Genomic DNA, 23743 nt, shown 5'->3' with positions numbered 1-23743 from the left:
TAACAAAGACCATCACTTTTTTTGAAATTACATAAAGACTATGAGAGGCAGGAGCCAGCAATTTATGGTGAGTGAAGCTAGAGTATAGACCTGTATTTTGCATGTTTCAATTCAAGTTTAATTTAGCTAGTAAAAAAATGGCATCGTTTCTAAAAAAAAATTGGTCTAAGTTACCCCATTTTACGGTACATTTTTTATATAGATATTAAAAATTTAGGCTCTTTGACTTGTATACCGGTACTATGCTTATATGATTTCAAATCGATGCACGTGTTCAAATTCAAATAAGGCCCGCCCACGGCCAGTGTCAGCTGACACAGCGAACCGCCCCTTTCTTCAGGAGTAAGAAAGCTTTTGCCGGGGAAGGTTGTGTTACCTGATCGTTCTGTAAAGAAGCATTGATCGGTTCAAAATGACATAAGACCAGGTTCTTTTGAATAACCTATAGAATTGCACCATGTCCGACACTGTGTGTGACTATACTCGGCACGTGTTGAGGCATATTCCGACCAGGCTTCAAATTGTACTAATACTAATACGCAACTTTTTTTCACAACGCATCATTTTCCCACCTCTAGCCAGAGGTGTTACGTTCATAACAAAAGTGTTACTTTTTGCTTATTGGATCTTATGTTGTTACTTTTGTTACGACTTTTGGAAAAATTATCCAAATGTTGTTACTTTACAAATTTCAGCCAATAATTCTTCAAATAAGGTCCCATTCTGTAGGCACTTGTGCTGACTACAGAGTCGGTTTAACCGCGCCTTGTCTCGTTCATAACTCGAATGGTCGAGTTCAGCAACGTTCGCCGGTAAGTGCGCCATGCCGGTGCTCTAGTTAGTCGTTAGCCTTCAACTGGTCAAGATCGCTGCCATATCTACTGCTCACTTTTAGTAGTATCCTGCTTGGCAGTAATGCAGAAAGAGACTGCAAATTAAAACCTTTGGTAGTTTATCACACTATGAACCCTAGGGCATTCAAAGGGTTAAACAAGCAATCGCTCCCGGTAATTTGGAAATCAAACAAAAAGGCTTGGATGACAATGCAGTTGTTTGAAGAATGGTTCACTTCATATTTTTGTCCAACAGCTGAAAAATACTGCAAGGAAAATAAATTGGATTTTAAAGTCCTTTTGATTTTAGATAATGCGCCTGGACATCCCCCTTCATTAAATGAGCTCAATACCAATGTGAAATTTATTTATCTACCAGCAAATACCACTTCTTTACTTTAACCGATGGACCAAGGAACAATTTCAACATTCAAAGCATATTATTTGATTCGAACCTTTAAGAAAGCCATTGAAGATACAACTGGAGATAGCGCAATTACTCTTGAAGAATTTTGGAAAAAATACGACATTAAACAAGCAGTTGAGAACATCCATAAATCATGGAACGAAGTTACAGAGAGCTGCATGGGCTGTCTGGCAGAATCTTTTGCCGGAGTGTGCAAACAATTTTTGGGGTTTTATCGATCGTGTCAACGAAGTCATCGAAGAAATCGCTACAGTTGGACAAGAACTTGGCCTTGAAGCAGATGCGGAAAACATTAGAGAATTGTTGGAATCTCACTCAAAAGATTTGACTGATGACAATCTTCTTGCAATTGACCATGAACATGCTTACAAAGAAGATGAAAAGAAAACAGAAGAAAAAGAAATGGCTCCTAAAGAAATTTCTAGTAAAAAACTTGCAGAATTACTCACTGCAATTGAAAAAACTAAATAAATCATAAGAGAAGTAGACCCAAATGAAGAAAGAAGCATGAATGTTTGCCGTGGCCTGGATAGGCAAGTGAATTGCTATCGCACAATTATGCAGGAGAGAAAGAAATCTACTGTGCAATTGAAATTGGATTTGTTTTTCAGTAAAAAATAAATGTTAATTCATTCACGTTTCTTTTATTTATTTCCCCTATTATTTAGAAAAAAATATGATGAATTTTAGTGGAAACAAAAATTATTATGTAACTTTGCTATTTTTGAGGGTTCATTATAATTATTCCCATACCTATATTCTTAAGTTTGATTAGCGCGGTTTTGCTTAACGCGGTAAAACTCAGGGATTTATTAACCGCGTTAATCAAGGGGTTGCTGTAGGCTTTTAATTAACAGTTATTAAGCTTTAAATTAAGAAAATTTTAATTTTTGCACACAGCTTGGAATGAGCTGTGTGTGTCCAATTCAAGTTAAGTCGGAATTAGTTTTTATGTGTCTAAATCCATTTCTCAACTTAATCATCTATTTATTTATTTACCACTTGAAATCAGCAAATACAAGTATACTTAAAGGATTCCTAATATATTCACAGATGTATTTAAAAGTCTCAAACCATAATATTCTTTCTACACAAACAGTTAATCACTATTTGGTAGAGCAAAGTCAACTGTCAACTTTGACACATTTTTCGATGATCTCATTGCATGGCATGCACCGTCTCTCTTTGGATCTCAACATTTTCCCGCTAGATGGCCCAGACCTAGTGTTTTGGCAGTAGTTTGCTGCTCAAATGTATGACGTCACTATTTCAACCATCAACGAACGCATGGAACTAAAACAAAGCTTAATATAAAGAGGTGTCGGAATTACCCATGATGTCGTGGGTAATTTATAATATATTATGTCGTGGGTAATTTGTAATATTTATAATATTATATTATAATATAGAGAGGTGTCGGAATTACCCACGATGTCGGAATATACCGCGTTTACCCTATCCAGGATACTTTACTGGTCTACTTATGGGACTCAAAAAAGAACTTGAGGGAGAGTCTAAAAAACTCTCTGCTTTGCCACTATATGGTCACTGCAATAGCTTTTAATGACATATCACAAAGTTCCTTTAGCTGACGTGTGCACTAGCTTATAATGACATGTCACTAACGACACTAAGTAACTTTGGCTGACGTGTGTACTAGTTCATAATGACATGTCACTAAGTAACTTTGGCTGACGACTGACGTGTGCACTAGCTTATAATGACATGTCACTAAATAAATTTGGCTGACATGTGCACTAGCTTATAATGCCAGACTGGAATATTGGGCAGATTTTTCAGGATACCTCGTGTGAAAAGAGGCTCTTCAAGGGTGAAGTTAGAAAATCGCAGGTGAAATTTTTGTCCTTCCAGGTGCTTCTCAAAAATTGTGCGTGAGAATTTACTGTTCTCGGGGGATTTTACAAAATTGCGTGTGAACAGCTGCTCCCTACTATCTCTCAACTTCTCGCGCCGAGCGGCTGAACGAGAGGTGCGCTGCCATAGACCAGCAAATTACCTCAAATCAGCCCTGGAGCCAACATAAACCTTCTAAATGCTATTGATATAGTCATCCTGGCAGTGGCACCTAAGCAACTGTACTCAATTCAATTGACCTATCGTAAAACACGAACTTTAAATGAGACATATGGATTTGCTCAAACATATGGCGTCTCCAAACTGGGGTGCAAGTTCTTGTTTCTTATGCCTATTTTACTGCGCATACATTAGAGCAAAAATAGATTATGGCAGTATTCTTTATGCAACAGCTTCTTCTGCTCAGTTGGAGCAGCTAGAAATCCTGCAGAATGCATGCCTTTGACTTATCCTTGGAGCCTGTCAGACCACTCCCATAGTCTCCCTCCATGTGGAGGCTCATATTCCTGCCCTGAGACTGAGATGTCATTATCTGGCTGCCAGTATGTATATTTGCTTAACATACCATACAAATGGGGATAAAACTTCTGAAGTTGTGTTTGGTGACTCATCTACTGGTTGTGGTCTCTATATACCATCTACCAAACAAGCTGCTGCATGGAGGTTGAACCCCCATCATGGTATATTGTCTGCTGAATTAATTGCAATTTTTCAGGCTCTGTGGATTATTGAGGTGGACCCTTTCCCTCTGTGGGTAGTTTGTTCTGACTCTCTTGTTGCTTTACAACTTGTGATATCCCCCACTGGCACCTGCTGTAGTCTTATCTATGAAATACGTGAGAAACTTGTACAGTTGAATAATTTGAAGACTGTGCATCTGCAGTGGGACAAGGCCCATATTGGAATTATTGGTAATGAGAGGGCTGATAGAGCTGCTAAACTGGGACATCACCTTGATCACTCTGCCTTATTTCCTTTGCCCTGTATGGATGCCCTTACTGTCCTCTGGTTGTGCTTTCTTGGATTTTGGGAACTGGACTGGATTACTGCAGTAGCTGCTGACGGAAAGGGCCAACATCTTCTGTCCGCTCTGGGTTGTCTCCTGTCCCTTGGATTGCAAGTCAATATCGCTGTGTCACAGTAGTTTTAACCCACCTTTGTCTTGGTCATGTTGGGGTTCATTCCTACCTCCATCCTTTTGGCATGGCTGACTCTCCCATGTGCCTTCATTGTGGGGTTGAAGAAACTATCGAACACTTTCTCCTTGAGTGTGTTCAATACGATCAAGTTAGACAGGAGATGGCTTCAAGTATTCATGCCCTGGGAGTCCCTCACACAACTGTGCGTGTGCTCCTTGGTGGAGGCAACTTTACCAGAAGAGTCCAGTGCTCCATTATGAAAGCAACTGCTACGTTTATTGCCAAAACTGGTCGTCTAGCTACCTCATAGCAAGTGAATAGTATCATATTAAATAAGAATCTGCCAATTGCCACTTTTCATTGTGAAAACTGTCAACAATCTGAAGATGGACACCTGTGAGAGTGAAATGAGGCCAGATATGGTGAAACTTGAAATAACTAATCATTGATGAGTCCAGGTGAAACAAGTGGTCAACGTGTCTGCTTCCTCACCTTCAACCCATAACCACCACCACCAAAATCTTCGTGATAGAATCTGTGATCACTAATCAAGTTTCACTCTCCCTAGGGCCTAGGCCCTGATACGATCAGATGCTAGTCATGCTACTAGGCCTACTGAAGTTATTCCAAGAGCTAGTATACTAATATATTATGGAAACAATATTAAAAACTTGAACAATATTAAAAAGTACAATATTTAATATAACAATGTATTTTATGGAATAACCATGAATTCATGATAATGGCTCTTAAGTTAACGACTTATCACTTATGGAGAACAGGAACAGCCTTCAACCTTCTTTATAATATAATAATAATAGCATTTCAGCATTTATTAGGCTGTAGGCCTGTCGCCAAGTCTTAACATTGCAGAACATTCACATCATTTTAATAGAATAGAATAGAAGTGTCAGCACTGAAGAAATAGGCCCATGGCCTGTTGCCGATTCTTGAATTTTTTGTGACTTCATCCACAAGGGATCTGGCCTTTGGAACCCGATCCCACGGTCTCGAACTCGCAACTCACTGCTACAATTCTGCTGTGCTTATTTTCTCATCAGGGATGAGAAAATAAATAAACTACTACCATCAATCCCACGAAAGTTGCCACCACACTAAAGTTGCCTGTTGCCAAGCCATAGTTAAAAAGAAATATTTTTTAAAATCATGAAAATGGATCCAAATTTATTTCAAACATTTTATTATCATAGAAAAAAATAGAAAATTTATTAATGTTGCTTGAAAAGTTCAACATAGGCTACTATAATACATTTTGACAATTAGTCTAGAATGTAGGCTAAATAGTTTAGAGATTCCAAATTAACATGACAAAATTTTCACAAAAAAACACATTTGTTTCTTCACTTGCACCCAGTGCCACGCCATGTGCCATGATGTGGCAGGTGCATTTGGTTGTAACTCATGGGTCATAAAAACTTTTCACAGATAGACTAATTAGGTAGCCTACAGACTAGTAATAGGCTAAATGAAGCAATTCACATGAAGTGAGTTTAATGTTTTACTTGAAAATTGTAATTTCAGCTTCAGGTGATGAATTTCACAAATTCACTTGGTAATGAAGCAATGAAAATGTGTAATGAAGCATGAAAATATGGGGTCCAACTTTTATGATAAATTAGTAGCGTAAATACATGTCTACTTTTATTCATTGCAATCAATGTCAAGAGGCTTCACTACATGATCAAATTCAATACAGCAATCCCTTGATTAGCACGGTTTTGAATACCGCGGTTTTGATTAACGCGGAAAAAAAATTTGCGACCTACCCTTAATCTACGTAATTGCCAATTGGAAGCTAAAGTGGGGTGCATGATTCTGCTACTGTTTTGGTGTTGAGGCCCTTGTGCCTTGTTTGGTAGGTTGTGCGCTCCAATTCCAGAGTGTACCGTTGTACTCTCCAATTTGGACAGGAGCACTCCTAAATTCCACAGGTCATTGAGAAGGACAAGAAGAAGGCATATAGAACATCACCATGTATGATGTATGGCAAAGTTAGTAGCATCAATGGCAATGGGAGTTTGTTTTGTTTGCATATCCATTGTTTACCAAAATTTGTTTGTATCTTTGGGCTGCTTTGTAGAAGCAAATGATAGAATATTTTTATTAACCTTTTCTCATGAAAGCAAAGAAGACAAATTCTCTTCAAATTTATTAAGTTTAATAAGGTTTGAATTTTGCTGTCTTGGAACAGAACTTATAGAAAAATGTTTCTTCCATGTATATACATGGAACAATAATTTTTTCTGGTTGAACCAAGGGTAATGGATTCTCCTTTGTTCTAAAATCTTTAGTGAATGAAAAAACGTGAATTTTTCTTTAATGATTCATTGTATTTATATAATTTTCAACAAATTTTACTAGGTTAAAATGATCTGTTATGGCATAAGCAAGCACTTTGAACAGATCTGATTTCTCTTCCGATCTTTAAATTATGATTCAAGATATTATTTTCAAGCCTAAAATATTAGCTTCTCAAACTTTATTTTACCAGGATATACATTGATTAAGAGCATTAAATGTGTGGGAAGAGAACTTCAAACTATTGATATTGGCCAAAAAGATGTCATCTGAAAGTGATTCAGATGAATTTCATGATGCGCTTGATGAAACTCCAAAATCTCCAGGGTAAGGACTTATCTGATCTTTTACATTATACTGTATTAAAATCTTTTACATTATACTGTATTAAAATCTTTTACATTATACTGTATTAGAGACCTCTTCATAGAATGAGAAATGTTGCAGTAGAAATTTTTAATAGAAAATGCATGGAGTTTCTGCCAATTTGCTGCTACATATTTGTTTGACAAAATAACTATTTAGTAATAATGGCAATATCTAATACTATAATTATTTAACTTTTAATCTATCTAGCTTATCTCTCTATATGAAGTATGTGACATCCAACACAGACCATACAAGCTCAAATTGCTTTCATGACAAATTATGTATTTTAGGCCATCCCTTGTAAAACCATGTATGGATAAAAAATTTTCATCTGGTGTTATACCTTTCCAGAAAATTATTTCTTGAACTGCAAACTCAACAAAGTGTACCGTTGAGAAAGATTTCAGCTCCTGCACTCATCAGCTCTGTGAGTTTATACTTGCTTTTGTTAACATAAACTCTTCAACTTAATCATGTGACAGGGCTCAATCAAACAAAAACCTTGAAATTGCAAAACTGATTCCCAACAATTCTCAATTCAGTTGCAATGTTTACCACAGTCTACCAAGACTGTGTATGCATTATTGTTTCAAATAGATAATTTATCACTTGTTTAAATGTAGCTAACAATAAAAAATGTGTTAATCTTATCCCCTAAACTTGCAGGATCACATTCATGGGCATGGCATTGAGTTGCAATCAGCATTCAAAGTCCCCTTGCCTGTCAGTTCAGCTGGTGCTGCAGTCCTTGGCAGGAAACCATATCAGAAGAAAGCAGAGGTTAGTTTGAAATAGCACTTTAGCTTTTGTAGGCTTGAACCTCTATTAATGCTCTTATCAACAGACGAGTTTTTATGTTCATCAGGCTCATTGAATAATGAAACCATTTGTTAATTTCTAATAAAAGGTGAAATTTTTTAATTGGCTTGCTCGGTTGTTTACTGAGCTCTTTTTTGTTTGTCTAATTATAGAAATGTTATTCTTATGCAAATACTGCTATTAATTTCTATTCTTTAAGTAATATTTTTTTAAAGGTTTCAGGACCTCATAGCAACTTGCGGGTGACAAGAGGTGGTACTGATGAAACCAGTAATACTAAAGAGGACACTTGCAGTAGCCTGAGTGGCTCCCTTCTTGGCAATTTGGTGAGCAAAACCATAAGCTCCATCATGTCTTCATAAAATGCTTCACATTGTGCTTTAATGTTGGATGGAAAATGTTTTTAATGATGGAAAATGTTTTCTTCTGAAATTTCTGCAAATACTTGATGCAGTTTTGTCATTTCAGCAAGATGATGATGATGAAGCCTCCGAGTCTCCAAAAACCCGTGCATCAGCTGTGCGAATGCGGCGCCGTCAGGCAGCTATGCCTGTTCATCAGTCATCTGCACCACATCTTTGTGGTGGGTGTGGAATCATTCAAAACTTGGAGTGTGTTGTACGAAAATTATTAAAAAATCTTGAGAATCAGAACAGCTTTATGATGTTTAAATTTTAATTTGAAATGAACTTACTACATAGTTTTCTCATTTAATCAAGGAACAATTTAGTCTGCCACAGATAACATGACTGATGATGATTGGTAGTGCACAGATAACCTAACTGATGGTGATTGGTAGTGCACAGATAACATAACTGATGGTGATTGGTAGTGCACAAAACATTATTGTTGGTGATTGGTATTTGCACAGCAACCCATGACGACTGGTGTGATGACACAACCAGCGGAGATGCATGTGATGGGTGCATCATGCAGCCCTTCAGAGTTGTGGAGCCAGACTCGTCCTCTCTCTACAGTTCCATTTCTGCTGGCAAGGTACATGCACCTCACTTACTCTCTAGCAGGCTAAAAGTTTTTAGCCATTACTTGTTAATTTATTCATATATCATTATATGTTATATTACATATATCATTACATATCATTACAATGTAATGATATATATCGCTGACATATATATTTTTTCATATATCTCTGCTGGCAAGGTACACACTCTCCAGCAGACTAAAGTTTTTAGCCATTACTTGTTAATTTATTCATATATCATTACATGTTATATTACATGTATATCATTACATATCATTACAATGTAACGATATATATCGCTGACATATATATTTATTCATATATCTCTGCTGGCAAGGTACACACACCACTTACTCTCTGGCAGACCAAAGTTTTTGGCCATTACTTGTCAATGCAGAAAACCTTGATTGGAAGATATTTTGAGCATTACGTGTAGGGACTTTGTATAAATAATATAATAATTTTGCAAACAAAGTGGTATCCGTAAAAAAATACACATCAATAAATGAAAAATATATTTTTCTCATTCAATTGGCCAATTTTTGTGACCCTTTAAGACGAATTTGTCAACATATTTATAATATTATCTTTTCCCGTGTTCTGAGACTGATTTGGCGGGGAAGGTTGAAGCGTTTTTATTAAGTTTAAGTTGTTATTGATTTAAGCTTCAATGGCAATTATTCTGCGTGCAGGTGAGCAAGAGCACAAGTGGTACATTCCATGAAGCCAACCAGTCTCTGCTGTCGGATCACCACAGCCCCTGGCACGACAGTTCAAGCTTAAGCTGCTCTGCTGCATACGTGCCTGCCACAACCTTTTCATCTGACTATACTCAGCTCCCCAGCTCCTCTCTACCACAGTCTTCGTCCCCCATATTGTCCGCCTCTCCTCCCCCACCACCTGACTCTTCTCCTCCTCCCTCGCCCACCTCCTCCGAAGCAAGTCATCAAAAGTTTCGCCCTATCAACGTCAATGAGGATCAGTCTGACTCTGGCTTATGTGAGGAAAATATATGCTTTCCAAGACTTTATTTGAGCCATCATCTTGTTAGCAGATTAGTCAATGTTCATCACTATCGCCAAAACGCTAACTGCACTGAAAGAAAACATAGGAGTTTGTCCTAGTTTTCCTCCTATTATCTAGAACTTCACTAATTAATTGCTTTAACGTGATTGTATCTATGTTTCATATCTTGGATCATTTCCAGGTACTGGCCTGGGAGCAGAACCAGATCTAGTTGCCAGCACGAAAACACGCAGCTCCTCTTTTGACACTGGAGATGAACACAGAACTCATGCTGAGGAACAACCTTTAGTTGTGCCAGCACACAACCTAGAGCTCTTAAATCTTTGTGACACCAAACAAGGCTTGTTCTGCAGTGGCCAAACAAATAACCGTCAATTTGTCGGTCGTACTGGCTTCTGTGGCATCCCTTTCAGTTCGCAGTCGCTGCCAGCGTCGTCACAGGCCCCCAGACCGACCCTGCACCCGCTGTCGCTGGCATCCCGACAGCACAAGTCGCACCCCGCGCTGCTACACATTGCGCTTCTTGATCCCCTTGCTCCAAATCGAAAATTGCCGAGCCTTGGAGGTGTTCCATTGACTGCTGGAGATGAAACTTCTACACCAGATGGTTGTATGTCTTCCGATTCTTTTGATGGAAAATGTCACCTTAAAGATCTCACTAGTAATGCAACAGACGACCAAAGCCAACTAGAATTATGTGGATCTTTGCTGGATCATTTGAGCAACACCACAGGCAATATCTCCACCAAACGTGTGGAAGAGGACGAGGACCAGCTGCTTATGCCGCCTCCACCTCCTGTTGCACCACCTCGCATCAAACGCAAGAAAAAGAAACTTTCTAGCATAGAAAAAGAGGTATTTGCTTCACAACTTTATTTCTCAAAGATTTTTACGTGGATTGCAATCTAATGCAATTTATTGTTGCAGCCTGAGTTGTTCAGTATCTTGTGTCACCCTTTGGCCACTGATGGTATTTAGACAATAATTTGCTGAAATACTTGTATGAATTTCAGCGTTCAGTTATTGTTAAATAATTTGCTTACGTTCTCTTCTTTTGTCTTTGGTGCTCGCCATGGCAAATGCTTGGAAGAAATGTAATGTGTATATGTTTAATTTGCACATGTTCCTCGTAGTATGAATAATAATTTGTATTTATTTTAATTTGTCCTAATTTACTGGCTTTATTTCAAATTATTATTCTTTTAACTAATAGTCTTTTGTTGATCAAAAATATAAAAGCTCTAGGACCGAGTTCAGCACTTTGGTGTCCACTTTTATCACCTCATTGTATTTGTTTACCTGCATTCCTTGGCATACCTCGCTGCACTCCTAAAGTTGTTGCAATGAAGGAAAATAATTAAAATTCATATTTTATTTTCTAACGCAGTGGCGAAGAACATTTCTTGACTTTAAATTTAGGATATTAATGCATAGTACTGCAAGGAATTCACGTGGACTTGAAATATGTAAAAAATTAATGCATATGACCACAACAAGTTCAATCAATCGTGCTTGCAAATTGATTTTGATGCAAATTTTATATTTAGCACTAACGATTAAAGTATATGATTCATATTTAGCTCTTAGTTTCCAGATTTGAACGAACAGCCAGCAAACGAAATATAAAAAGTGTACATTTAAAATTAACAATTTGAGCTTGTTAGCGGAGTATAATGTTTGAATAATGTGCATGACCAGTAATGACACGAGCTTAACCGTCTTGTTTGTGTTTCACGTTGTGATCCTGTGTGCAATTATCAGCAGTTGACTGAAGCACCAAAGATTGCTGCGAGTGTTGCTCCCCAGTCAGTCAATGGCACTGCCCGCCCTCTGTCGTGTACTGCTGTGCCTCCATCTGTAAATACCAGCTTGCTGCCCATCTCTGTCAGCACAAATATCCCGCACATCTCTGTTAGCTCTGAATCCTCCGACATTTTAGTTGACATTAAAAAGTCCAAATCTGAGCATCGAGTCCACGCTGATGTTGCCCTCCATGTCATCAACGACTGCAACTCTCCAACAGAGACAAGAGTTAGTTCAGCGTACATGACAGGAGTTCATGATCTCCTTGCGAATCCTGATGAACGCTGGATCAGAGGTGAGGAACATCTTTCTGGGGACGGTGAAAGTTCAATTTTTACAGAAGAAAACTCGTATCGGTCATCCTACATCACAACTTCTCTACCTGAGAATCAAGAAGGAAGCACTGAATGCTCTACTGACCGCAACATTCCACAAAGTTCTTTACCTGACGCCCCTGCCACTGATCTCACATTAATATCTGACACAACTAACTCTCAAAACACTATTCATGTTCCTTCCATCATGACAACGTTACCTTCTCCTCCCGTGACGCCTGTGTCTACGAACCGTTCGCTGCAGTCACGCCTGTCCAGCATAGCTAAGCGCCCCAGCAAGTTACTAAGAACTAAGCCTATTGTTCCCTCGTGGCTGAGTCATCCGATGCACTCAGCTGGCTATTCCCATAACAACAACCCCCCCACGTCGGCCGACTCTTCTGTTGATGCCATCAGCATCGGGCGGCGATCGCTCGACATCAGGGCTGCAATAAGAGGCAAATTTCTCGTCAAGGTAAATTAAAGCGCCATGTTGCCGTGCCAGCAAAACTGTTCTTGTTCGACGGAAACATAGAATGAAGACATGAAATATTTATTAAAGAACACAAAGTTATTATTTCTTGTTGCTACTTTTATTTACATTTCTTCTAGTTAAGTAAACTTGACATCATCCGCTTTATGTTGTTTCACTTATTTCAGCTTTGTGGAATTATTTGCTATATCATAATTTTGTTGTGTCTTATCCTCAGCTTCTGTTCATTTTTAAATTATTTTTTTATGACTCAAATTTGCGTATCCCTCAACCTATAAAAATCTCATATTTGTATGGATTTTTGTGCAATGTTTGTCAGCACGGAATGATTTCGCGTTGCTTCAGCACGTTTAAGGATTATTGATATTCCCACGCCATTCTTTTAAACTTCTGTGCAATAAGACACAAATCTCTAGTTATGCGTGAGTGTTACCAGCTTATTGTACTGATGATTGTCCATTAATTAATTTATTGTTGTTTCAGGACTCGGGACGGTCGTCGCCGTCTGGGTCACCGGACGAGAACGCGTGCACCCACACCTCGTCCCACTCCAGCCACCGCACCGGTGAGCATATGCACTTCCCTTGCCTGCTTTCCAATAACTTGTAGTACGGGCAGACTAATAATTATGTTCCATTGTTTTAGTTACATTTTATTTCTTTACTGCATATTAATTTTTTGGTTCTTTATTTTTAACTTACAAATATGTTTTGAGATATTATTGGATTCTTGCTCACACGAGTGTTGTTACTTAAGCACGGTTAAATCATCTGTTAGCTGTTCAGAAGACGTATCATCTGAGTTGGTATTAGTATTATTATTATTATTATTAGTAGTAGTAGTATTATTAGTACTGTTGCGGGAGAGCTATCAACATATACAGGCTATACAGGCTCATCAGCATATATCTCCAACGGGATAGTGAGAAGACGAGACTAACTCAAAACAGTTGACAGCCAGGCCATGGAGTTATATTTGAAAACCATAAGAACCAGATCATAAAAAATCTAACGTTATGCCAATACAATGCCGACTATAAATGAAGTTAAACCGAAATAAAAACTGTAGCACGAGACGTATACAAAATTTGGGATTTCTTCTAAGCTGCAAGTTTCGACACCACTTCCTGCTGACAAATCTGCTCAAATCTTCCAAAAATGAGATGATTATCTCCTCTCTAACCAGAAGTCCCTCCGTCACCGATGAGTATGGAGCATCTTCTTGGCACACTAGTTTCTTTTCTTCACTGAATTCCTTCGATTCAGTGACAGCTCGCTGACGATTAGATTCCATGCGAACCATAAAGAGATAAATGGAATCAGATGCCCACTATGGATGGAATCAGATGCCCACGTCCACCCGCCACTCAAAAATGAGGCCAAGACATATTTCAGCAGAAATTAAAGCAACACCAACTAGTGTGCAACGAGATGGGAAGCAACTCTTGATAGTCTGAGCCTTAGGTACAAATAACTAATTAAAAATTACGGCACGCAATTCAATGGCCACTTCAAAACATGATCAGTAAAAGAAAGCCTAAAGCGAAGGCAGCCCGCTTCGCTCGTTACCAGCTGAACCCTGGGCAAACAAATGAAGCCTGAGTTGCGCAGCTACAGTACCTATGCCAGTTAGTTAAGAGTTCTTACTCCGGCTGTCTATCACTGACTGCTTTTCACGCTAACTTAACCAATCACAGACGAGATATCGTACATTACTTGTACTTGAACAGCAACGTGTAGGGACTCCAGTAAGTTTTGATAACATGGCCTCAGGATGTCAAGTAGGTAGGAAAGGTTAAAGGTCTTAAATTAGTAATCATTTTGTGCCGCTCTTTTTAATTCTGCTCGTCTGCGGATTTGACTTTTTGAAGATTTTTATAGAATTATATGCGTCTTATTTTCACTACTCATTTATCTTGCAGAAAAGAAGAAGAAGAAAGATAGCATCAGCCCGCTTTCAGATTCAGACCAGGTGAGTTGGTTGATGAGGTTCAGATATTTCACTTACAAGAGCATTTCCTGTGATTAATGTTGTACATCCAATGATAATAAATTGGCTCGTTTGTCCGTAATGTTGTTTGTAACTCACAATCAGCCAGTTAGAAATGAAAACTTGAAAATTTCGACCTAAATATCTAATGAATGTCATATATTTGCCTGGCTCCTTTATGTAGGTCTTTCTAACCACGTTTTTGTTCGTCCCATTGGACGTAGCGTTGCCAGCATCTTTGATCTTAAACACACCGCACAGCTCGCCACAAAGCTATCGGATGTAAATAGAACTTGTGGAAGAAATTAGTTCACATGAAGCTTTATCAAATTACAAACAATTTCTTATCAAATTTTTGTTTCCTGCCTTTTTTCAGGAAATTTTATCCCAAGTCCCTCTAGTGGACTTGGACACCGGGATTCGTACTAATCTAAACCAAGCCGTCTCCATGAACTCCAATCCCGTCAACCCTCTGAGCCTGCAGATAATGCGACTCACGGACAGGTAGCCGAAATTATGACTATTCCAACTTACTTGAAATATTCTTGAATTTATTTATTTACTTACTTGAATACTTCCTTGAAGGTTTTTTTTTCATTTGGCTTCTTCAATTTCCTTGACGTTGTATGTGTTTTGCCACCAGGCGGTTGGGTAATATGCTTAAGTTGTATTGTTTTTATGTGAGTAGACTTCATCAATGCATGATTGTAATGTGTGTTCAGGCCCGGGGAAGGCGACCACTCCGACGACACGAGCAGCATAGCGAGCAGCGGCCGCGACAGCGACACAGACTCCATACAGCAGCTCTCACACGCCCTCTCTAAGACCACGTCAGTAACTATTTACTTTCGTTCTCTGTTTCAATGAATAATTGTGGTGATTTAGAGCAAGATCACTGGTAAAGTGAGTCGCATTCTATGAAACACATGGTTAATCTATAAAATATATAATTTGTTAATTAGTGATATTGTCGTGGTAGTGTTCATCCTTCGCAGCTCTAAATATTGTATAGGCAGGAATAAGACTATAACAAGTGAACAATTTTATCTTTATGTGTTGTAAAGGGTAGAATAATACACGATCATTGACGAAGTTTATTGTTGTTTCAATTAAAATTTATTGACTTCATGGCACGGGTGTTGCGTTATTTATGTATAAATAATATTTAAAAGCGAGCGTATGGCTGCTTGACATTGCCAAATAATAAACTGCGCTGGCATGACGTCTTTAAATAGCTATTAATTTAATGGTGCACTTCTCGGAATAGCTTATTCATTGGACATAGGCGTCTTAAAGTAACTAGCAATTTATTGGCGCAGATGATACCTACTATTTCTTGAAATAGATAATAATTTTATAGCGCACACAAAGCATCTAAAACCACTATTTATTTTTCATGGTGTTTTGAAACTACAATTTATATCATCGAACTTATAAGTAACGTGCCCTCGAAGTTCGGTTGATCCTGACGCCGCAACAATTGCTTTGTATAATAATAATAATAGCAACCAAATGTTGCAGCGGTCGCATGAAGAAGCTGCTGGAGATAATATAATAATAATAATATTTCATATTACCAATAATAATAATATCTCATGTTAATATGATAATAATAATAGCAAATAAATGTTGCAGCGGTCGCATGAAGAAGCTGCTGGAGAAGCGCGTCACGCCCGCCATGCGCAAGGCCGCCAAGACCATCAAATCGCGCTCCGATGACAAGGATGTCTTCGCTGATGACGCGCCCACGCAGCGCACAGGAACGTACGTCAAGGTGGGACCTCAACGTGTTAAGTAATATTACAGGGTGGCTGATATCATAGTAACATTTTCCTTTATAGCATTGATGATGCAGTTTTGATGTAGGTTATTTGTATTACAGGAACATTGTGCTTTATATCATTGATGATTCAGTTTTGAAATAGGTTATTTATATTATAGAAACATTGTCCTTTATACCATTGATGAAGCAGTTTTTTTATTGGTTATTTGGATTATAGAAAAATTTCGCTTTATATCATTAACGACTCAGTTTTGCTAGGTAAATCGTATGGACCGGGTTCTTTATTTTGCTTTCTCCCTCAGATCAAAACAGCTCATGGTCACAAGGGTCCTCACGAGTGGGACGATCTCATGTATGTTCAGGAGATCACAGGTGAGTCTCACACGATAATGTATCTGATTCCTGAAAATTTATTTCCTAAACTTCCTCAGTTCTCGACTGTGCTTGGATCTCACTCGAAGATTTTGTACCAATCTCTCTGAATTGTTCTATTCATCCACCTTTTCTGTTAGTCAATAGTTATGAAATTCGATCTCAATTGTATTTTAGTGAACCTAAAGATTTTTAGCTTCAAAGGTTTCCTCATTAATTTGAATTTAAATTTGCATCTTCTTTCGTTTTTAGCCTGCTTTCATAGCTCTGATTCTATCCCATCTTGTATATTAGTTGGCGTGCCTGCTTGTCTCGTGTAATGTTCGTGCTTGTCACATTTACTGTTCTTTCACTGCCTTGCTTTCTGCCAATTACATTATTATTGCTTTTGTGTAGGTATCGCGTTACCGTTGTTTGGTACGGGCCCATTTTCATGCAAAAGCAATGTTATAACTTGCAGGTGAGCACCAGGGGCCCATCTGGTGCGCCAAATTCAGTTTGTGCGGACGGCTGCTCGCCACAGCTGGCCAGGATCAGTTGCTGCGAGTCTGGGTCATCAAGCAAGCTTATAGCTTCTTCCTCGACATCCGCAGCAAATACAACCCGGACCTCAAGGTACGTAATGATCAACATTATGTCGCTGCCTGCACAGTTAATCAGCAAACAGAATTTTTTATTTGTTAGGTAGCTGATTAGGCTATCGTTAGACATTTGCTTTTTCTGGCGCAGTACGAGCCTATTATCAAATAGTGTGCCTTTAAACCGTTCGTGTATGTATTCGAACTTGATTAATAAACTAATCTTATTCGGTATCAGGCTGCTTGCTCGGAATCTCCGAGTCCATGTCGCTCAAAAGACAGTTGTAAATAAATATTTATCTTACTTGACTTTATTTTATTTTCATTTGAGTCTCCTCCGTCCATGATAAGGCGAACCATCAACGACATCTATATGCTCCATTAACGACTTTATATGCGCCATTAACCTACCAATAACCTTTTCTAATCGCGTATAATTTTTTATTTTTACAACTAATCAAAATTAACTGTTTGTTCGCCAAAATTTTTCATTAGTGTTCCATGAGGAATTTACCTTCCGTGCGTATTTCCGAATCAATAAGCCTATATTACAATTTCTAAGCAATTCCTTGGCTGCGGGAAATCTTACGTTACTCGTTGGCATTGGCAGAAATGAAGCTTTAGTTGAAATTACCGTCTATAAAAAGTTTTCATCTCTTTAAATATAGAATTGTCCTCGCTGCACCGTAGGTGTCACCGACGCCGTCTGAGGAGAGCCTAAGTTCATCTGGCCTGGAAGGAGGACTTGCAGATGATCCCGGCCACCTGGACCCGGCCGACAGCGGCCATTCGCCTTTCATGCCGCGCCCCTTTTGTGTCTACCAAGGGCACTCTGCTGACCTCCTCGATATTGCATGGTCAAAGGTTCGCTCTCAGAAATTAATACGAACGGTTCTCTCTTTTCTTGTGCATTGTTAGGCTTTAATTCATCAAGGTTAATTCTTTTATATAACAAATTGTGTTTATAATTGCAAACGCCAATAATCGAGCCAATTAATTTTGAAAAATTAATTATCACAATATAAGAACGGTGCAGTATTTCGAATGGTATTTAATAATATGAGCATTGTTGGAACAAATCAGGATATCTTAAACTATCTTGGACAACTCATTGCTAAAGCAGGTTCATATTTTTATCGCAACAAGTGTCCGTAATTACCGTCAGTAAAAATTAATTTTCTATTATTTATCAATGCAACAATCACGGCCGTGTGCAATTTCGGGCCTGCCAGTTTACTCTTGGCAAAATTAGCTATGCGATGAGAGACCTCCTTCATGTACAGAATTTATTATGCAATTCGTTACTTCTCCAGAATTACTTCTTGCTCACCTCATCCATGGACAAGACGGTGCGGCTGTGGCACATCAGCCGCAAGGAATGTCTGTGCATCTTCCAGCACGTCGACTTCGTCACTGCCATAGCCTTCCATCCCAAGGTGAACTATTCCGTTTGACACCCTTTCCCAGTCCTGAATTTTCAAAACTTCAAATTATTCATTAGTTTGAATACAAATAAAATAATGAAAGCCTGCATTTTGTGATAAGGGTTTCATTGATAATTCTTTTAAGTTGATATTTTATATGCTTATATCCAAGACGATTCATTGATAATTTTATTTATTAAGTTGATATTTTTCACCCCCAGGACGATCGGTACTTCATCTCTGGGTCTCTAGACGGCAAGTTGCGCCTCTGGAGCATCCCTGAGAAGCGTGTCGTTCTCTGGACCGAGGTCGAGGGAGCCTTTATAACTGCCGCTAATTTCTGCCAGGTAACTCTATGACTATGCATCAAATACTCTTTCTATGCATCTATTTTGATGTGTATTAATAGAGTTCTATTATTCAACTTCTTTGAAGATTTGTTTTTTGCAAATGTTTTGCATCTTTTATACCTTATTAGATGTAATGAATACGATTAACAGTCTCAGTGTTATGTCGTCAGCCATATGCTGTCTATTTAAATGTCCCTAACGTACTCGTAAATGATGACCTTTATTTCATGTAAGCAAATAAGAACAAATGTGTGTTAATTATGTGCAGAATGGAGCGTACACTGTAGTAGGGACGTACGACGGACGCTGTCTCTTCTACACGACCAACCAACTCAAATACAACACGCAGTTCAACGTGCGCTCCGCTCGTGGCAAGAACCCAAGAGGGCGCAAGATCACGGGCATTGAGCCTCTACCTGGCGAAAATAAAGTGCGTTTTTACCTTTATGTTAATGTCTAGAATCGCTCTTGCGTGAATATAAAAAATTTGAGCGGTTTTACCTAGCAATTTTCTCATGTACCTCCTGATCTTACGATTCTCTCTCTCTCTCAACCATAAAACGGTATTCTATGACACCAAATTTAAATGAATGTGTGTTACCTCGTAAACTTTTCTTATATTAGATCTCTCTTCATTTCTCGTTCCCATCACTCTTGAACGTATCAAGAGGTTACTCTAACAATTTCTTTCTACTGCATTAAAGTTTCATTCATAAGCATTAAACTGGCTTTATTAATGAAGATGCCTTCGTTATTTACTTCAGATTCTGGTGACGAGTAACGACAGTCGCATTCGCCTGTACGGTCTCGACGAGCACAGCGAGCACTGCAAGTACCGCGGCTTCAACAACCCCAGCAGCCAAATTCGTGCGAGCTTCAGTCACGACGGCAAGTACATCGTGGCGGGCAGCGAGAATCCCTGCATCTACCTCTGGAAAACCCACCACGACTACGGCAAGTTTAATGCCACCGCCAGACGTGATCGCAACGCTTACTGGGAGGGTGTCAAGGGTGAGCTACGCAATACTTCCATGTGTCTTGTTTTAATTGCGTTGTGAGTGTTTTCTACTTCAGCCCTATCATTTTCCCTTTAAGCCCCATTTAGCATCTCAATGAAATGCTCTGTGCCATTCTCGTTAACGGTCTACAAGCATTTTGTCTGTAAATAATTGTAAACATTCTCACCAAATTACATGCCTGGAGATAATCAATGCATTCTCCAGCACACCATGCCATGGTGACGTGCGCCCTCTTCTCACCGCATCCTGAGCTCGTATTCAGCTTCATCGAACTGCAGGAGCAGCGAGCGGCCTGCGAAGCGACGCCGGACTCTGCGAGGACTGACAAGCAGCACAAACACGATAGCCTCGGCCACAATAAGGGGTGGGTAAACTATGGTACATCAGCACCTGTACACTGTGTCTGGTGTGTATATTTACTCAAGGTGGTGCTTAAAACTTCATGGGTTGGGTAGACTGTGGTACACGGACACTTCGAGGGGGTTGTACACTTACTCGAACTAATACCTAACTTGTTGAAGTGCTTGTACAATTAGTCTTTCCAGGTCACATCACGCTTTCCGGTAGGTTGTTGAAGTTGGGTGTCAAGCGCTCTTCTCACTACAGTGGTAGATATTAAGAGATTGAGTTTATTTCAGAGCTCTTATCTTCAGTTTAGGAAAATTTAATAGTTATTAGATTTTTTATTTACCGCCTAGTGATTCTACGTTAACATTTTCGAATGAAAAGTTTATTCACTGTGTAAATTATAATTTGTTCTTAAATCCTCGTCATACTTGCCAGGTACATGCTTGTGTCGGCGGACTTCCACGGCTGCATCCGAGTTTTTCTGAAGAAGGAGAAGCCCAAGCACTCGTCCCTGCCAGCCTCTGCGCTCACCTGACCCGACGCGGCTGCCAGAGAGTTCCACGACAGGCCGACCTCGAGCCCGCTGGTCGTGGCAGGCACTCGTAATGTCAATTTATTACCTGTCCTTCTTGAAATTTAACGTCCTCACGTACGTTCAATTTTGCGTAAGCCCAAAGTTATGTTGAACTTGCTGGGGGTGACAAAATTGCATCATTGTGTTGCTACTGTAGCCCACTGTGGTGTAGCATAAAATTTAGCTTTATGTTCACCCAAATGTATTGTCGATATCTTTATATTTTGGCAGATTAATTAGATGGTGAGTTATCCTTAACTCTGGTTGAGCAGCACGTTGATTTCACCTATACGCGATTTTATTCAACAGATTACCTGGTTTAGTTAGAGGGGTGGTACTAAGTATAAGCAATATTGCTCATAATCAATAATAAGTGTGAGTGCTAATGTCTTCAATATTAACTTTAGTTCTTGACGGTTCTACTAGTCTTCTCGTAAGTGCCTTAGCCTGCCTCGTATATCCGTATGCTGGCGCTTTGGATGGACCACTCTAACGATAATAGGCTTGTACTGTAGTGAAGATAACTCCAACGATAATATAATGAGCTTACGGATGAAGTAGGTCGTTTTCTATGTCGCAGAGGCAGAGTTTTGTGTTGAAACGAGTTATCCAGGAATATCGGATTCGCTTGTTCTATGTCTTGAATGTAAAGTTTCACTAATTGAATCCAGAAAGATATAATTGCTAGAAACTTTCCTCTTGAAAGCGGTGATGTTCGTCTCAGAAAGAAGATTTCAAATAAAGCACAAAATTTTTAGCGCTATTTTTTTAAAAATGTGTGTACATAAATTTTTCTATTAGTAATTTGAAATGCCATTAAAAGTGAAGGTTTTTACTAGTCAATACGGCGTATTTATTAGCATAGCATGATGTCGTCACAATAATTTCCTAATGTTTTATTTTCTAGACTCTTGAAATCTGTTTCTCGCTTATCTCGTTTATCATATATTTATGTGGCAATAGATAAACACTCATAAGGGTTTGCAAATCAGACTATTCTAAGAAAATTTAATAATAGATGTATTGAATCGTGAACTTGTTATAGAATGAGGAGAATTCAGCTGCGTGAATGATGAATTTCATTATCCTGCTTGCATTCGACCAAGCTGCATTTGTTGGATACGTGCTGAGGTTTCTTGATACGAGAAATAATTACTGACAAATTAAGTTATTGCTGATGTATTTTATGTGAAGGTGATTAGTTTTTACGTCAATTTACAGCACACACGGGAGCTCTTCTTTGTATTACGAGACGTGCGAGTGTGAATTACCTTCATATTATATTCTGTTGGTCACAATTAAGTTCTGACGTTATCTCACTGTTGCTTTAGAACTACTATGCGATGGTCCGTGAAAGCTTTAGTTAAGCTGCATTTTGTTCTATTTTTCTTATTTACTTTTCCAGTCTGTTTTTGGCTTACGAATATGGCAAAAAAATCCTTGATTATGATCCTAAAAGCATTTTTCTGTGAACGATATATTTTTTCACCACGATGTCGAGTACTCTAATTATAGTTTATATCATAATCTTTCTTATTAATTCGCAAAAAATATTGGGCTTTGCGTCGTGTCCTCATTAAGTTCTTATAGTAAATTTTTGTCAATTTACATCTTATTCAGGATAAGTTGAAAAAAAAATTTGGGATACCCTTCCTGTATTTTCAAGACTAGCCCCGCTGCTTCTTGAACTTTTTCACGTTTATTCCTGCTGCAGCTTATAAGTTTCTTCACGACCATCGTTGCTGCTGGTTTTAAATTTTTATAGACTGCACTTTCTGCTGATGGCCTAAATAGATCTCTACGACTCTCCTTGCTGCTGTTCATATGTTCCGCTCCAATCTCTGCACACTGTTGCCTCGAGTCTTGCTCCTGTTTTTGACGAATGGAAAGTTCTGGTTCTTCCTAAAATTAAAATTTCGTAGCTTTTACCAGTTTCAGTTATTTTGGAGATGTGCTCGTTCGTCGTTTTCTTGTATTGATTCCATATTTTCATGTCGTATTTGTGTGCGAAATGCATCTCTTCCGGGACGCCAGTTGCCCCTCAAAAACTTCTGTTAGCCGTGAGTAATTTCACCGCGTATTTACCAATCGCCTGAATGCCAGAGAATCTGCTTGATCAAATTTCTCCTTGCTTTAAATAATTTACGTGGACGTTGTTATTGTTTGAAAAAACTAATTTCCTTTCATTTGCTTCTGATTAAAAATCAAGTCCTCTCAGGAAAACCCTTGTTTCTTTCTCGTATCAGATGTTGATCGTTTGCTTTCGTCATTCCATTTAGTAATGAAAAGCCTGCGACTCTGGTGACACTCCCGCAATAGTAAAATGTATTTAACACGGACAAAAGCTTTTGTTTTGTTTTTAACGCGCAACATCACGTTCATTGGTTGAACTAAATTCCTCATATACTTTTGGAAATTTGAACTCTCGACTTGAGTGAGTCTTCCGTAGTTCGCAGTTTTCGTCAATTTTTTTACGACAATTAAGTAAGGCAAGACCTTATTTTGGGTGCATATATTTTTCCATGTTATAAACCTAAAAGTTCAACCTAATATTTTTCAAATCTACATGACGGTGTCTGTAATTAACTTCGTTTTACCTCGTGTCAAACATTGAATAAATTTGAGGTTCGTAGCGTTTTCTTTTGCATCCTCGAATTTTAGGTCGAGAAAAGACTTGGACATTAGACAATTTCAGGACTTCATTCCGCAATGCATTTATTTGACTTCTGCAATTCCCCGTATATGGGAATTTGCAAATTATTTGCAATGCCCCGTAAATTGGAATTTCTTTATAATGCTAAAATATTACTCAAGTTTGTGTTAGAAAATGTTTCGACAAAAGTTTTTACTTGCTTGAAGCTCAAGGTCGAAATAGAGAATACATTGATTGCTACACCGATCATG

At 38.6% G+C, this 23743-nt stretch overlaps 1 protein-coding gene across 4 annotated transcripts; it reads left to right on the top strand.

Annotated features, from left to right (window-relative positions):
- Positions 1-6653: 6653 nt before the first annotated feature.
- Positions 6654-23472, top strand: LOC108667728 (WD repeat-containing protein 44). Of its 4 annotated transcripts, none has more exons than XM_018154787.2 (23): positions 6654-6920; positions 7314-7389; positions 7629-7742; positions 7997-8107; positions 8250-8364; positions 8653-8777; positions 9459-9765; positions 9974-10647; positions 11599-12384; positions 12886-12967; positions 14324-14373; positions 14768-14895; positions 15114-15221; positions 16027-16165; positions 16477-16546; positions 17007-17161; positions 17815-17988; positions 18438-18560; positions 18770-18895; positions 19167-19328; positions 19663-19909; positions 20122-20281; positions 20701-23472. In XM_018154787.2, exons 1-23 carry the CDS (start codon positions 6856-6858, stop codon positions 20798-20800), a joined length of 4197 nt encoding a protein of 1398 aa, XP_018010276.1. In that variant the 5' UTR covers positions 6654-6855; the 3' UTR covers positions 20801-23472. The 4 variants fall into 4 exon arrangements, with proteins under 4 accessions (XP_018010276.1, XP_047740708.1, XP_018010275.1 ...); XM_047884752.1 differs by having other exon boundaries at positions 11557-12384; XM_018154786.2 differs by having other exon boundaries at positions 11554-12384.
- The last annotated feature ends 271 nt before the right edge of the window (positions 23473-23743 follow it).

Source organism: Hyalella azteca, unplaced genomic scaffold (assembly GCF_000764305.2).
Source record: "Hyalella azteca isolate HAZT.00-mixed unplaced genomic scaffold, Hazt_2.0.2 contig16078, whole genome shotgun sequence".
NCBI lineage: Eukaryota > Metazoa > Arthropoda > Malacostraca > Amphipoda > Hyalellidae > Hyalella > Hyalella azteca.
Note: the sequence above shows the minus strand (reverse complement) of the source record. Positions and strands in the feature narration are given on the sequence as shown.

Excerpts from the sequence above, each read along its gene's own strand:
- LOC108667728 (XM_018154786.2), top strand. The coding sequence starts at position 6,856 with ATGTCATCTGAAAGTGATTCAGATGAATTTCATGATGCGCTTGATGAA. Across the intron at positions 17,989-18,437 it reads TCGATATTGCATGGTCAAAG|AATTACTTCTTGCTCACCTC; the intron begins GTTCGCTCTCAG and ends TTACTTCTCCAG. Across the intron at positions 19,329-19,662 it reads CTCTACCTGGCGAAAATAAA|ATTCTGGTGACGAGTAACGA; the intron begins GTGCGTTTTTAC and ends TATTTACTTCAG.